The sequence below is a fragment of the Rutilus rutilus genome (genome assembly GCF_951802725.1).
Source record: "Rutilus rutilus genome assembly, chromosome: 14".
NCBI lineage: Eukaryota > Metazoa > Chordata > Actinopteri > Cypriniformes > Leuciscidae > Rutilus > Rutilus rutilus.
The window spans coordinates 31,071,727-31,089,166 of record NC_140219.1 but is presented as its reverse complement, the minus strand read 5'-3'; the positions used below and the strand labels follow the sequence as shown (position 1 = coordinate 31,089,166).

The 17,440-nt window shown below is 37.4% G+C and overlaps 2 protein-coding genes across 2 annotated transcripts; one reads left to right on the top strand and one right to left on the bottom strand.

The window, feature by feature from the left end:
• Positions 1-6,417: 6,417 nt before the first annotated feature.
• On the bottom strand, positions 6,418-12,446 carry LOC311303744 (uncharacterized protein). The gene is made up of 9 exons (XM_084430374.1): positions 12,332-12,446; positions 11,793-11,900; positions 9,492-11,168; positions 8,708-8,807; positions 8,478-8,626; positions 8,283-8,395; positions 8,117-8,206; positions 7,891-8,013; positions 6,418-7,792 (listed from the first exon to the last, which is right to left on the bottom strand). The coding sequence occupies exons 1-9, from the start codon at positions 12,384-12,386 to the stop codon at positions 7,565-7,567; spliced, it is 2,643 nt and encodes an 880-aa protein (XP_084286500.1). The 5' UTR covers positions 12,387-12,446; the 3' UTR covers positions 6,418-7,564.
• An 824-nt stretch (positions 12,447-13,270) lies between these two features.
• LOC311304002 (glutamine amidotransferase-like class 1 domain-containing protein 3, mitochondrial) lies at positions 13,271-17,227 on the top strand. Its single transcript, XM_084430811.1, has 5 exons — positions 13,271-13,385; positions 13,845-13,965; positions 14,088-14,259; positions 16,078-16,279; positions 16,893-17,227. Exons 2-5 carry the CDS (start codon positions 13,858-13,860, stop codon positions 17,083-17,085), a joined length of 675 nt encoding a protein of 224 aa, XP_084286937.1. The 5' UTR covers positions 13,271-13,385; positions 13,845-13,857; the 3' UTR covers positions 17,086-17,227.
• The last annotated feature ends 213 nt before the right edge of the window (positions 17,228-17,440 follow it).

Here is a 17,440-nt window from a genome sequence, read left to right as displayed (position 1 = left end):
TTAATGTTTCACTTGAAAAAATACTTCCTTTAGGTGAAATCTGACCCAGGTTAATTTGTTCTTCCTGACAATGAACCTTTAAATCAGAACTAAACAAATCCGAAAACTAAAAGTCGACGAGGAAACTATTTGTTGTTACCGTTGTCTATAATTAACTTCAATATTACTTCCTCATCTTAACTAAGCTGTTTGAGAATTATAAAAAAAAAAAAAAAAAAAAAAAAAAAAACTCATAATAGTAAGTAAAAAAATAAAATAAAAAAAATAATAATAATCTTTACATTTTTATGTAGTTTTTCTCTGATTGCCCATTGGTTCTTTGAAATCTACTTGCTCTTATTTAGTAACAAGGAAGTGATTACTCAGCTCACCTAGGAAGACAATTCATGCATTCTTTCCCTTGTGTGGCATAACCACATTCTTCTACAATCAAATTCATTTCTATCATATTTCTAACAGGGAATAAAAAAAAATAAAAAAAAATACGGTAGAAATCCCAAGGTGCTGAAATAAACTACCTGCTCTACCTGCTACAGACTCTCATGATGCTCAGAACCATATTTAAAATAAAAACAATGTAAACTGACAAACTGCAGATGATGACTGTTTATATATATATATATATATATATATATATATATATATATGTGTATCTACACTGTAAAAAAATATTACTGTGATTATTTATCACAACTTACAATTCAACATTAGAATAAGAAATAATGTGTTGTTTCAACTTACAAAATATAATGAAAAAGTATGTGTTTGTGCTTGACTTAAAATATTAAGTGCAGTTAACTTCAGTCTAGTTGGTAACACTTTACTTGAAGGGGTGTGCGTAAGACGGACATGACATTCATAATCATGACATGACACATATCATGAATATGAAGGAGGTTTTATGCATGTTTATGACAACTGTCATGAAGTGTCATTCACTCAATTATGACATTTTTTATGCAAATATGACATTGTCTGAGATATTTTTAAAACAGTTTAAGACAGTCATAAATACGACAGAGCAGATTAATCATCAAACTTAAGAAACTACTTAGCTTTATGGGTTAACATTACATTATATTTCTGACTACTTTTTTTTTTCCCAGTGGTACAAATTGAATTTGTCATTACAGTTTTTCTCGATTGCTTAATCACATTTCTTGAAACTATGCCTCGTATTCTCAAAACTATAAACACAAATCCATAACGTCTCACCCAATTCCCCAAACATCCTATTTTCAGGTCAAAATGACTCAAAACCATTCACTCTTGCTGAAAAACCAAACTTTGCCCTCAGACAGGACACACAAGCCCTAAAAAGCACACACACATAGTCTAAGACACTGGTGCAATAAATTCAAAACAACATTTCCAAAACTGGTAAGTTATGTTGCGTGTGGTTCCCCCCCTCACAAACCTTTCCACATGATGAACACAAAAGACACAACCAGTGGATACATTGGCACATTTTTATTCATTCATGTACTACACAGTACAACACACACACACACAAACATTTGGTTTCCCGTTTTACTCTTTTTTTTCTTTTTTTACTCTCTCCTCTAATTTTTTTTTTTAATATTTATGCTTTTTTATAGCACACACAAACCATATTCTAATATGGAATTGTATTGGAATGGTAAAGAGTGTTGGTACAGTACGTGACAGGAGGGCCGCCACTCAAGGAGACAATATGATGAACAAGTCTACGAATTTTCCACATATGGTTGAAATACCATCATCGGCCTAGAAAGATAACATTCTGCGAGTCAAGACTATAAAGGAGAAAGGATGCCCTCCCTTCACTGTCACACTCTGTGCCACTCTGTGTGACTGTACGACTGCTGGCCTTTTCTTGCAAGAAAATACACCTCATCAAAGACTATTGGAAATGTTTGTCTCTTATTCAGTGATAGAATTTTGTTTGCCACCACAGCTCCATAAAGCGACTCAAATTTGGCCTTACTCGTATCCCAGCTTCCCTCATAGTCATACCATTGATAAAGACATGTGCAACTAGAGTGGCTTGAATTTCATTTGAGACTGCTTGTCTTCTTGCCTTTGCTCCTCCTCATTCTTATCCCTCTTCCTTCATGTCTTTCTGGATCCATTGTTCCAAAACTCAATAAACTGATTTGGGCCCTTTTATATATCTATTGAAGGATCTGATAGATGTGTGTTAAATGTTGACTCTTAGTGTTTCCACCTGGGTAATTGTGTGCTAACTGAGCTGAAGCTGTGCTGGCTTGAGTGAACAATATTGAATGCTAGTGCTTTCTAAATGACAACATGGTGTAGGCAATGAGAAATGAAGGGATTTGTGTATAAAGTTTTGCAGTGACAGTTCAACAAATCTGACTCATGTGTCTAAACCGGGGAATAGTGTTTATAGTTTAGGGAAATGGGTGTGCTTTTTGATAAATGGCATTATGGTTTTGAAATTTTTGTTTAAAAGCCTGGTTATAGTGTTTAAGCAATCGAGAAAAACTGTAAAATGTCATTAAGTGTTAATACTCTGTCAAATTATTTTATAACAGTGTCATGAATATTTTTGTTGACCTCAACTACAGTGATATGAATTAAAATGTTATCATTAAAATGTCATTAAGTGTTAATACTGTCAAATTATTTTATAACTAATACTGGAATACTGGAAAAAAAAGTGGTCAGAAATATATTCATGACACAGTTATAATGGCCTCATGACAGCCAATGTCAAAACCAACCACATGACAGTTTAATGTAATGTAAGTTTGATCATTTATCTGCTATGTCATGACAAAGACACTGACAGTTTATGATGTATTATGATGTGTTGGTTGTATGTCAACAAAGACATCTCAAACAATGTCATATTTGCATAAAAAATTTCATAATTGAGCGAATGACAGTTGTCTTAAACATGCGTAAAACCTCCTTCATATTCATGACGTGTCATGTCATGATAATGAAGGTGTCATGTCAGTCTTATACACACCCCTTCAAGTAAAGTTTTACCGTTTAGGGTAATTAAATTGGATATTTCAGTTATCTCAACAAATTTTAAGTTGATATAACTAATTGCAGCAAAAAAATGTACAGTATCAATCATTTGTTGCTCAATTATTCTCAGACACACATGGTCACGATATTATTCTTCTGTTTAAGGCATTTATAAAATCCAGAATCATTTCAGATGCTTAATACGTTCATCAGTATAAAAAAATAACATATATGCTCTAACATTATTAGCATTCATTGACAAAAATATTGTAAACATTTTTTATGCCAATACTTCAAAGGTTATGTGCAGAGGTTTTGACCAGTAAGTGACTTCTGTAAACGTTTATGGTACTCTCAGGGAGTATTCTCAAGGTCTCAAGTTATTCATTTTAATATGCCAAAGCATGAACAAGCTACAACCTCACGTCCCGCCTGAGGAGACTCTAATAAGGATAAAGAGGTTTGAACAATGGCTGGACAGATTTTGAAGTGAAAATATACAATTAGTGGGTTTATTATTCAATATGAATTTAGAAGTTCCACTTTATTTCGATAGTCCATTCTACAAGTAACTTTGCAACTACATGTCAACTAACTCTTATTAGAGTATTAGTAGACTGTCAGTAGACTGTTAGGTTATGGTTAGGTGTTACTAGGGTTCGGGTTAGTAGAATAAGTTGACTTGTAGTTGTCAAGTTACTTATAGTCTGTTGGGGGAGCATCAAAATAAAATGGTTGACATGTAGTTGCAAAGTTACTTATAGTTAGTAGAATGTCTAAAGTGGACTATCGAAATAAAGTGTTACCGAATTAGATGCACTTTCAGACATCTACACTATTCATTGAAACCTATAGGTGAGTAAAATCAGAACATTTGAATTCAAAGGGTTGCTATTATGAACAAACTTTAATCAAAATATGAGCAATTAAATATATAAATATAATTTAGAAATATATGTAAATATATGTCTGTACTGTATTTAAGTCATAGAATAAATTTACTGTAAGGAAGTGTTGTATTCTGGCGTAATGTGTGCGAGAATGGAAGTGATGAGTAAACAAAATGGATGACGTTCGCTATGTGCTTCATTGCTTACTAACTCCGGACAGATACCACATTTACCTTTCAGATGAATATCTTTTTCTGGTACAGTATATGCTTGGTCTGTCATCAGTTATTCCATTATTAAACCAAACTGTAAAAAAAACTTTGGTCACACTATATTAGGTGGCCTTACAAGACTGTTACTGTGTAACTACATGTTTTTCTAAAAAATTCCTACATTTATTGCTAATGAGTTTAGGAGTAAGGGTGGGGTTAATTTCACATTTGTGACCTAAATGTTAAACAGATTAGCCAGATTAATCGTTGGCAAATTTCTCAACATTTTACTACGCATTCTGTGGCTGCTATTGACTCATTGCCTTCAGTGCTTGACCCTAATGCTGTATTTACAACAAGTTTTCAGAAGAAGTCCACCTCATGCCTGCACTGCTCAAACACAGCTCTAAAACTAATACAGAGGACCTTTAGTCATTACTTAAATATTGTTGTGAAATAAAAAATCAAGTTCTGAGATGCTGTTAGACTTTTTACTTGTAATTGTTATTTTATTGAGCTTGGATGACACACAAATTATGCCTATTGATTAAATGTACTATCATGACTTGTCAGAGTTTAACATTTTCAGTTAATCAAAATATAATTACATTTTAAGTTCTGTTAATGTAAAAAACAATTTGATGACGTGTAAACAGCCCACAGTTTCCGCGCGCATGTTCAAGGCCAGACTAGTGGGGCTACAGCTGAAACTCGTTGAAGCATAATGTGGTGAATGGTAAGTCATTTTATGCTTAATTGCACATATTCGCATTCGCTCAGGATCCTGTTGGTGATAGCCTACTGTAACCGAATACCGAAATCTGAAAGTCCTTACTCTGAAATTTGAGCAGTGTTGATAGCAGTCTGTGTGCCGAGGTAAAGTTAGCTAGCAGCTGTAGCCTGTCACTGATTGAGCAGCTACACTATTTGTTCAGATACTTTGCTCAAAACCAGTCGGAGTTATGTAGGGCCCTATGAATTCCGTTTTATTTTTTCCTAAATTTCGTTTTATTTATTTTTCCAAATTTAGTTTATTTTTCATTCAAATTTTTTGGAATTCTATTTTTTACTTTTTGCTCACATTTTACCACAAAAAAGTGTGTTTTCAATGTTTATGAATTTCACGAGTTCACATGTTAATGAAATCTGATGTAATATTATAATGCGTATTTGGCTTGCTGCTCGGAATTCGGCCCGACCCCAGAGTACTCCCCCCTATGAATGTATAGATCATAGGTATCTATGAGCAGACCCATCTGAATGTGAGGTGATGGGGTGGTGGCGGGATGCTGAGAAATTTGTCATGAGACAGGAGGTAAGGGAAGGCTTTATTTATACTGGCTTCTTCTTGTGCTGATTGGATGATTACCTGAACATGCTCCTCCCGAACTTTGTTACATAAAACTTCATAAAATGTAACGTTACACAAATTAAATAAAAATGACCAGCGTCTGTCTCCTGTTCTCTGCTGTTAGCGAGCAGCTGCTCTCTCCCAGGGTCTCAGTGCTTGTTTTCAACAGAAACACTCTGACAGCCTGCTCTCATTGTCTGTTGAGAATTTATTTTTATGAACCATATTTCATTTATAAGGGTTAATATTCATGTTAAGACATGTGATAAATAATTAGTTAAAAACATGGATTAAAGTAGGGCTGGACAATAAAATGATAACGATATGTCTCGCAATAGACATGTAATCAATATCAATAAAAAAATGCATTCGATATATTTTTGTTTCTTCGTCAGAAGGTAAATTCTTCAGTAACAGAACCGGTGTGGTGAACAAATGAGTCCGATTGAAGAGATGAGTCCGAGCTTAGGACTCATTTGTTCACCACACCGGCGTGGAGTGATAAGTGGAAAGCCTTATTTGATCGGTGAGTGATGTAGATGACTGACTGTTACTGAGAAGGCCCGGAGTGGGTAATCGGGAGAATCGGGAGAAATCCTGGTGGGCCGCTTCACTTTTGGCCCGGTCGAGGAATTTCTTTTTTTCATAAAATTATTATTATTTTTTTTTTACATTTTTCACATTAATTACATTAGGCTACACTTGTTCTGCAATCTGACACCGCAGCGCGCAGCCTCTGCATGGGTTGTACCATGAGAGGGAGTTCTCCCCTCCCCTCCCATAGAGTTGGTTGGGTCCATAGCCCGTCTTTTCCAAAACGTTTTCTCAGGTAGGCTACCGCGGCACCGCCGGGGCCTACCCCTATGGCGCCTACCAATAGCAGGGCCGGCCCTACCGTAACGGTACGCGTCAGGGAGGATGGATGGAGGATGGAAGAGGCCAGGAGGGGCTTAAAAAGCCAGGTTGAAAAAAAGAAAGGCATTGGAGGAGGATGCTGCCAAATGTGCCAAGCTTACAGATTTATTTTCAAGAGGACAAACACAAGTGGCAACAGGTAAAGAGAGATAGGTCTAGTAATGATTAGCATTAGCAACATAATTATCCGGCTAATACTGTTGTAGCGTTGTCAACCTATTCACAAGCAAAATATAAAATTTACTTAAAATATTAGCCTTTTTGTATCACCCCAATACATGGCGATTCATAGACTTTGCTAATATTATGCAATTTAATATTGATGATAACAAAACTATGAAAAAGCTATGAAAAAAATTGCATTGTTGATCACACTAGTCTAGCCTACTTAAATTTTTCGCCAGGAAATTTGTTTTGAAAAACTTTTATTTTGTACAAAATGTCTTTATTATAGGACAGGGCTCAACTCTTGCAGAGATCAACTTAGTTATTAAGTTCATGTTACTTAGAAATGTGTTTTATTGTGGCCAAAAAAAAACTTCTTCACCTTACTTAAAACATTATGTTGGATCATGTTAAATACTTGCATTCATGTTGAAAATTATTACGTTCATGTTACTTAGAAATGTGTTTTATTGTGGCCTAAAAGGTAATTCACCATACTCAAAACATCGCTTTAAATTAATGTAATTCTGCAGCAGCCTTAACTGAAAAATTCTAGTGGAAAACGTTAACATATTATTTACATATAGTATATCAACTGGTCCTCATTGGTCTTTTACTGTTCTCTGCATTATTGTGAATGTTTTTAGTTAGTTAGGACTCCATATTTACTCATGAAATATGCGCTAAGATTCATTTTTTTATACAATATATTGCAAGATAAAACATCACATTGACAATGAATAAAATATACAATTTTACATTTTGATATTTAATACAAATAATAAATAAGTAGAAAATGGTTTCAAACGAATATACACAGAAATTAACAATACATTAATGTTATCTACTTTCAATAATGAGGCCTATTACTGAGTCTATTTTATTAATTCATATAAGTACCATAATTCTAAATGTAATCATAATGTAATGTAATTGTTTCCTGACCCATTTGTCCAAAGCATCTGATGTCATCACACCAAAAGGTTGTACTGTACAACAATTCACACATTCAACAATTAAAATGCAGCACATTCAGTGATTGGCAGTATCTATAGAGACTCGTCCTCCTCCTCCTGATGGTCATGTTGGCTGAGGTCCAGAGAGCTCTGTGAGTCGGCAGGGGTCACATGACCAAACCCAGAGTCTGTTCTAGTCTCTGCCGAGTCTGTCTGAGAGCCTGTGAGATCTCTGTGGAGGTCTGCGATATCTGTCTCGAAAGCTGCATTCAGTTCACCATGCACATGCTTCTTCTGAATCCCCTCAAAGATCTGAAGAACCTTCAGAAAATCACAACACACAGATTTTCTGTTAACTCCACACAGCTGCATACGTCTGTGAATAGTAGGACATCCGTGCTGGAATGATCACTAGTTACCTTAGATTTAGGAATAAGACCGACACGGAAAAATCCAATCTGGCCACTCTCGATTTTGGTGCAGTCTACCACTGTGGAGGCGATATTCTCTGGTGACGGTCCATCACACAGCACCCCATCTACCTGCAGGATTTGGGCCAATTACATTTTAGTCTCCCGATGGGTATATCTATGAATCCAAAAAAAAAAAAGAAAAAAAAAAAAAAGAAGGAAACCACCTTTGTACCTTGTCACCAAGTTTTGCATAAACTTGGTTATGATGTGTAGTATCTGCCTCACCAGTAGGATTAGCAGATGTGACTGCAATGGGACCCACCTAGTCAAACAGGAATGCACGGTTTATACTATGATAAAGTCTAACATTTCCATGAGTAAACAATTACAACACATACCGCATTTATGAGGTGTGTAGCGACAGCGCAGTCTGGGTTTCTAATGGCGATGCTCTGTGGTGTGCCAATATATTTTGATGATTCGCCCAATCCAAAGAACTCCATCCATGGAGCTAAGATTAAATAGTGAAGTTTGGATTTAATGTTACATAATTTGGTACACGTCAGGTCCATTGCTAATATCACATCACCCACCTCTTGCTATAACCAGGCTAATGGAAGATGGCCAAGCAGCTTCCATAAAGTCCCAGAGAACAGGGCTGATCTGTTGTTTGACTGGCTCCAGCTGCTTTATGGATGAAATCCATAAGGACATGGGACGTTCTTTAGCCTGTTTCTTTACACTATAGAGGTGTGATTGCATGGTTAGAGACACTAATGGAGCAACAGAAACCAAAAGTGGTTATTCTTACGTTTAGTCTTACCTATATGCCTTTTCAACAGCCTGCGGGCGATTGCAAGCTGCCACAAGTACATAGACCGTGTCTGTGGGCATTCCACATATGCCCCCGTTCTTCATGATCTCTGTCATAAAAGAAAGGAAAGTCTATAGACACATACAAACTCATGTAAATGCAAACAGATTGGCCAATAGACCTTAGTCAGGGTAGTGCCATATTTCATTTTTGACAGGAATGAAACCGAGGCTGTGAGGGATAGAAGTAGAGTGTGTTCAATGGAGTGTACTGTTGTCAAACAACATACTGATTGTTAAGCTGATGAAACATCTTTGCCAAAGACTTTCTACAAACAAAAACCTCATAAAACAGTTTTGAAAATTAAATGTGATCTATACATTTATAGTAACATGGCGTGAAGAACAAGTATGGTAACCCACACTCATAATTGTTCCTCTGCATTTAGCCCATCCAGGTTAGTGAACACACATTAGGAGCAGTGAGTAGTGAACATACGTGTAGCAAACCGTGGACACACACACCCGGAGCAGTGGGGCGCCCGGGGAGCGATTGGGGGTTCGGTGCCTTACTCAAGGGCACCACAGTCATTTCCTGCCGGTATTGAAAATCGAACCCACAACCTTCGGGTTACCAGTCTGACTCTCTAACCATTAGGCCAGGACTGCTTGGTTAGAGGGCATGCCATTGTAAAGAGTCTATCCCTCACAGCTTTTCATTTGTGTACAATATGACATATTCCCTGACTAAGGATATACATAGAAATGTTCTCACTTTTTCAATAGTGGCTCACCTGCAATCTGCTGAACAGATGTGGACCTCCTGGCTGTAAGATGAGGGCAACTGTCTTTGCCTCCTCCAAAGCCACTCAACTTGATGAAAGGATCACCGAATGGCAGTTGTGGACTTTTAAAGGTGGAGTTGAAAATGCTGGCCAGGAAAATGTAGAAGCTGACCAGCCCAACAATGATGCTCACACCGATATCGTAGCCGTAGGGCAGTACGCCTACTGCATCCAGTAAGAAGCTAATGAGGATGAGTTGGAAGGTGAAGGTATAGACGAACCAAGCCTTGTTGAGAAACAGAGCCCCAGCAGTCACTAATACATTGAAGATCATGAAACTGATGATCCCCACAGCTAGGTGTAGGCCACGCACATCTCCATAGAGGCCGCCGAAGCGCGTCAGTCCCCACACGGTCCACATGATGCCGTAAAGGATGAAAGTCGTACTCTCTAGAGTCTTTCCTCGCGCAAAGGCAACGAAACCACATATTAGGTGTAGCACACCACCTGAAACCACTGCCCAAGGTAGGATGAGAATGGCCAAGGGGTTTCCACTTGAAAGTGAGGCTGTAATTGAAAAGGCAGCCAGGACACTGCAACCATGGCCTAACACCTCAGCGTCTGCATACTTAGAGTAGCCCAGATAGGGAGCATGTAGATCTTTGTCATGGGTTTGTAAAACAAATGTATTACTGCGGCTCAACAGGTTCTTAAGGAACCCGGCACCTGTGGGTATCTTGTTTAAGGAAACCATGTTATAAAGGGTCATAAAGAGCACAAAAGCAGACGTAACAAAGATGGCAGCCTGTACACCTTGTGTTCCTCTCTGAAAGAAGCTCTGGGGTTCGGCTGCAATTGCTATACAGTATGCCACAAACAACAGTTGGTAGATAGTGTTCACAAATCCTCCCTGCAAGCTAAACAAAGCCAGGATGAAAAACAACACAGAGAATACAGCTGGAAAAGGCACTGGGGAATAGGGCACCTGGTTTGTTAAGTGCACAACTAGTGCAGTGTACCCTTCAGTGAAGCGTAGAATCGACGTGAAGCCATAGAAAGTGGCCGCCAGGGTGTCCATAGATCTATAGCTCTTGACACACACACCCAGCTGAAAGACACCAGCGGTCCACAGCCATGGCACATGGCCAGAGAAAAGCTTAGGCACAACACCAAGCAGAGGACAAGCTAGCACGCTAGCTGACAGCAGGTTCATGATTATACCAATGGTCACGACATCATTAGCTTCTTGATTCTGTAACGGTTTCAAGCTCTCTTTCTTAAATGTTCCGGGTAGCTGAATCTTTCTTTGTGTAATGTGAGACAACAAACGGCCACTGCCAAAGTAAGCGCCCACTAAACAGACCATGAGGTAGCAGACAGCGGTGGCTGCCTGTCCGAAAGCTAAATCTGCCAAACCAGCAATCTGGTGGGCACATGCTAAACATATGGCCAGGGCAATGAACGAGAGGACAACCTCATGACATATAACAGCCACAATGCAAATAACAAGCAGTGCCAGAGTGAAAGCTGCAAGACCTGGCACCATAGCATCTCTCAGCTCATTTCTGCCATTTATTATCTTTTCACCTGAAAGTATGTGCACTAAACCTGAACCACTCCATAGGGCGGACACTGTCAAGCACAAACTACCAAAAATTGCATTGTGGGACCGGTTGCGCCGTACACCTATATTAAAGGACAGTAGAGAGAGAGAGAAAAAGAGAGAGAGAGAGAGAGAGAGAGATTTACATGGGCTGATGAAAACATTTGATTTCCACAAAATGTACACTCAAGATAAGACTTTAAGATTTATGAATTTCAGTTGTATAGTAAAATTTCATCAATTTGAATGGCATACTCCTTACTTATTACAAATCAACAACTTTAAAATGAGTAAAACAAATAAATAATTAGAGCTCAATAAAACATTTTGTATACATTTTAATGGAACAAGGGACTGGACAATTTAGTTTATGTGATTATGTTTAGTTTATATTGTTCTTGATTCTGCTTTGTCTGTCATCGGTTATTCAATTATTCAGCTAAATTGCCAACCTAAAATGTTAGGTTGACAAGTCTTCTAATATGGTAAGATGTCATATGGGCATCTTACCCCTCTTTTTATTTTTTACATTTTGTATATTTTGTGCTATTACAGCTAAATTAGCGAATGTATTAATTTCCTGTAATAACACATTGGCTGATACATCATCATCCTGCACATGTTAAACATCTAAATATGTTACAAATATACAGTATATATATATTTATATATACAGTATATACACATTTCTGTGAACAATATATTACCTGAATAAGCCAGCAGAGCCGCAATCATGAGGAGCAGAACTCCTAAAGCTGTGTCTGTGACCAGAGGTCTGTCTGGAGCATAGTTGTTCACCAGAAGCAACAAAGAACCTGTTAATAAGACACTATTATTATTGGCATCACTATCATTTCAAGTCTAAAAAAAAAAAAAAGATTACCGTCAAGTGTTTCCTTCAGCGTGTAGTTAACTTATTGCACAGTAGCCTACACACGTTAGTTTTGCCCTCTACTGGCGTTTTTTTTTTTAGACATAATAACAGCCTACAAATCATGAGGATATTACATATTGCTTATCATAAAACATTTACAAAGATTAAAAATGCAATTACATCGCAAATTAATGTTTAAATTCGAAATACATTTCTTTATCAGTTTTTATCACTTTTGTTTGATTAATAGAACAAAACATTTTTACCGTTCGAGATTAAAAACAGCGATACAAAATCATTAAAATTCTTCGCTAATAAATCATTTGTAAGATCTAAAAGCTCACAAAACGTTTTTCTATTTTCTGCACATACCTCCAGATACTCCCAGAACTCCGATGGATAAGTGCAGCGATTCAGACTCCGCCATCCTTCTTCACAGTTCACACACACACACACACTCTCTCTCACGCACTGAGCTTTATATACACACACCCGCGACGACGTAGGCTACACGATGATGTCAGAAAAGCACTCGCACAAAAGGTTTATTTCCTTCTTTCCTGGAGTTTCCTCAACCTCATATAACACTGATGGGAATACAAAACAAAAAGTATGCCGTTTCAATTGTTTAACTTTTATTTAAGCCATGTTTTTTGTCAAATGTGGATATAGATAGAAAATATGCATTTATTTTAAAGAAAAATAGCACAAACACACTTTTCAAAATTATTTAACAGAAGTGTTAGATTTCAAATGAATCATTCATTTCAAATTATTAAATATAGAGCTAATAATGAAGAAAAGCATTACGAAAAGGTAATGGAACATATTTGCATAATTAATGTGAAATACTACACATTACTCTGCTAGGACACCTGTGTGAATCTGAGGAGATCTGACTTCATATATCCAGGGAAAATGTCTGTGACAACAATCATCTCTAGTCATTGCGGGAAAAAAATGTATATATATATATAACACCAGCGTTTATAGGCTATATACTATATATGTAATAAAACAAATTTATAATAAACAAAATATTTATACAATATTTCTTTTTTTTTAATTATATGTATTAGTAATGTTTTATATCCTTATACTGTACAGTTCTCCAAATCACATCCTGTCAATTACATGAAACTTTCTTTGGCTTTGTTGCAGTGCAGTTAATATGGCACCGATGTAAATACAGTTGACCTCAGACAGAACTTTGGCATGACTAAGCATTGTCTGTATGGGCAAACACACAAAAGCTTTCTTTTTCCTTCCAGGAAGCTCTGGCAGTGTGTGACCGTTTAACACGCCTCTGTGGGAGGGACCGCAACCTTCAGTAATATAAGCAGTCAGCCCGTGTGTTCATCTGTGCGTTCAGCGAAACATTCAGGAAGACTACACACTTCACTGAAAAGACAACTCCTTTAACAAGGTAGGTTAAAGCAATGGATTTACTGTAAAAACTGCAATTCTGGATTACTGAAACCTTTAAGATTAACTCTGAAACATCATTATTTCCATATCCATTTTCTGATTATTTTTAAGGTTGTTGTTTAATGGTAGCCTACTATTAATATTATTCTCACTATTACTCTTACTGTAACCAACATTTTGTATAGAGTAGGCTATGTGTATAATAAAACCAACAAGAAATTGTTTTCAGCACTTGTTTGCTTTAACTCCTTGGAAACTGACGTGTTACCTTGGCAAAACTCTCTAGGGGTGTTAGCCATATAAATAATTAATTCTACAAGTGTGTATGTAACTGGCATTTGTTGTGTAGCCTACTTCTTATATCTCTTCTCACTGTTATGAACCTTCACATTGTGTTCAAATGAGTACTTACAGTAAAAGAGCAGCATTAAAAGTTGTTTTCCTTGTTTGTGTTTAGTGTAACAGGCAAGATGGTGAAGCGTGTGGCGGTGATTTTGTCAGGATGTGGTGTGTATGATGGCACAGAGGTTCATGAGGCGTCTGCTGTTATGGTACACCTCAGTCGAGCAGGTGCCAAGGTAATGACACACACACACACACACACACACACACACACACACACACATAAGACAAGAAAATAAAACTTGTCGTTTGCGTCTCAGTTGGACTCGGCTTTAATGCAGCTCACTTTGCGGTGTAGGTTCAGATGTTTGCCCCTGATATTGAGATGATGCATGTGGTGAATCACTGTGAAGGACAGCCTGGGACAGACACGAGGAACGTGCTGCAGGAGAGCGCCCGCATCGCCCGGGGGGACATCACTGACCTGGCCAAGCTCGACGTCAGCGCCTTTGATGCTCTCGTCATCCCAGGTAATCGAAACATCTGCACAAATTCAGTACTATATAGATTACATATTACTATACTGTATATACAAAAAGGGGCTTTCGCACCGGAGGAACCTTTTCATAGTTCCTAGAGCTATTGGCGGAAGTACCCGGATTTTGGCACGCAGGAACTAGGAATGATTTGAGTTCTAGGAACTCTTTTGAAGGAACTAATTTATCTCCTACTTCAGAGTCGTTCTAAACCAGCACTATAGGAACTATCTGTGATGTTAGTGTTCGCTGATTGGCCGAACGCACGCAAAACACCTGCACCCGCCATTTTAAAAAAAAGGTGTGTGCACACAGATTATAGCCAATATATTTACTCCACAAACTAACTCTACAAACATGGAAAACAGTAATAGATGGACCTCCTCTACGCTGAGGAGAAAATCCAACGTGACTTTGAGGGGACCAATCCAAACATGATTATGTATTTCTGCTCAGCAACACTGGACATCAACCACACGGCATACTTTCCATGTATAACAGTTATTTCCAATAACGTATTAATTATGATCTGTTAAACAGATCATAATCTAATGAAGACGGAGAGTGCTAGCACTGTTTGTTTGCTCAGGATCTGGCGTTCTCAGCGCCGTCAAAATAAAAGTCACAACAACAAGCGCGGCTTACGTCACTTCAGAGTTCATACTGGCGGTGCGAATGCAACCAGGAAAATTTTCCTAAGGGAACTATTAGTTATCTGGGAAACACCCTGGTGGCTAGTTCCTATAACTACCCGGTTCAAAAGCCCTTAAAGTGATAACACCCTGGCTAAGCAACTTCACAAAAAAACAAGCACAAATAGGTGTTTTAAATGCAGGCCAATGTTCTTAATGAAAGCCAAATCTCCAAATGAAACCATGGACTGCATTTTTTTTATATTTTAAACGTTAGTAGATGTATTTATTCATTTGGGAGAGACATTACCGATTGTCTTTTTTACTCTGAACATGTTTGTCACTTTAAAATAATGGTCCAGATCACTAGTAGTTCCTGCAGAGTGACTAGGCAAAACTTGAGTTATTGTTAATGCATTTTATGACCATATTCAGAGTAAAAAACAACCACTGATCACATCTCAGACACTTGTTAATGTTGTGATTGGTAATTAATTGGTAATTCTTTATAATTTGTCATAGTTAGTTGATAGTTCTTAATGATGCTAATCTCATTCAGTAATTATTGATTACTTAAGAAACTATCTTCGTCCTAAATGTGATTTTACTTGCTGACTAGTTAAGCTTTTTTTCTATATTAGTTAAAGCTGAAGTGTTAATGTAGTACTACTCATTTGTGCTGCATTAATTCCTGCATAGCTAATGATGGACCATTACTCTAAAATGTTACTTTTTTAAAAATAAAATGATAATTTAGAAATTAAATTATATTTTCTACCCCGATTTTAGCCCTCTGATTCAAAGGCTCTGTTTAAATGTGTCACAAGACTTCAATATAAACGCCCACTACTATTAACAAGAACTGAACAAACAAATAATGTTCTACTGAGAATTTTGCATAGTAAACCGACAATTTCCTATTAGGATCCTTTGAAAGGTAAAGCTATCCTGTTACAATCATCCTTTTGTAGTAGATCTTTTATCTGGCCATATACTGTGTGTGAGTGTGGATCTGTGTCTGGCAGACAGGCTTGTGCTGATGTATTAATCTCTATTGTCTAATAAAACTTGTTTCAATAACAGCTTACAGTATAACTTACATTGACCTCCTATATTTCAAAGATCAAGGAAAATTTGATTTCTCAATTCATGGTGAATGAACTCTTAATGTGCCATGCAGGTGGTTTTGGAGTGGCTAAAAACCTGAGCGACTGGGCCACCAAAGGCAAGGACTACTCAATCACTCCTGAGATTGAGAAGGTCATTAAAGGTTTCCATCAGGCGAAGAAACCCATGGGCATGTGCTGCATCTCCCCTGTGCTGGCAGCCAAAGCTATCCCAGGATGTGAGATCACCGTCGGACACGACTGCGAGTGTGAGAAGTGAGTTTGGGCAATGTCTTCTTGCAGGGTTCATAGAGATGATGGTTTAAAGGTGCAGTGTGTAAACTTTAGCAGCATCTAGTGGTGAGGTTGCGAATTGCAACCAACAGAAGTTACGGTGGTCGACAGGAAGTGATGTCGTCGTCTGAGACAGCAGAGATTCTTTACAAAGATAAATACAAAAAATAGGTTTACTTAATTATACAATGTTATTGCGAATATTATTGTTACTTGTTCATCATTGTGTCAGTGTTTTATACGCAGACTTTAGCTAGCTTCTTAACATGAAGAACAACATAGTGACGAAACGCGTTCTGTAGTAGTTTGTCCGTTTAGGGCCACTGTAGAAACATGGCGGCGCAAAATGGCTATTTCAATGTAAGGAGACCCGCGGTGTGTGTAGATAGAAATGGCCCATTCTAAGGTAATAAAAACATAACGGTTCATTATGTAAGGTCTTTATACTCCACTGAAAACATAGTTATGTATAAGATATTGCATTTCTGTAAACAGATCCTCCTAAATATTACACAATGCACCAGTAAGCCGTAGAGCTCTTAAAAGTGGGTTCTGGTGATACAACTGGTTGATATTGTCTTTCTTGCACCCGCAGGTGGCCGTACGCTCAGGTGGCCGTAACCATGGCAGAACTGGGAAGCAAACACTTGAATAAAAATGTCGGTGAGGTGCATGTGGATTCCAAGAACAAACTGGTGACTACAAGTGCGTTCATGTGCAACGCTCCCATCCATGAGATCTTTGATGGCCTGGGTGTCATGATTAAAGAAGTTCTCAAACTAGCCTAACCTTTAACAGAAGTCTATTTATTTATAAACAAATTCATCACAAAACCTGTTTTTTATAGAAAAGGAGAAACAGAACAAACCATCTGTCAATCTTTTTGTTGTTGTGGTAACCTATTATCAATAAAACTGAACTGAATTTAAACATTTCCTTGTTCGTATTGATATTTTACACTTATTCAGTCTTTCATGAATATGAAATATATTGTATTGTACCAATGATAAAACTGTGGAAGATGTTATGTTTTGTGAAGGAGGGCCACTGGTATGAAGCCTTTGAGCTGTGTTTATGATCACAAAAATATAGTGGTTTTCAATTTGCATAACAGTGCAGTCACAACACATACAGTATATTTAT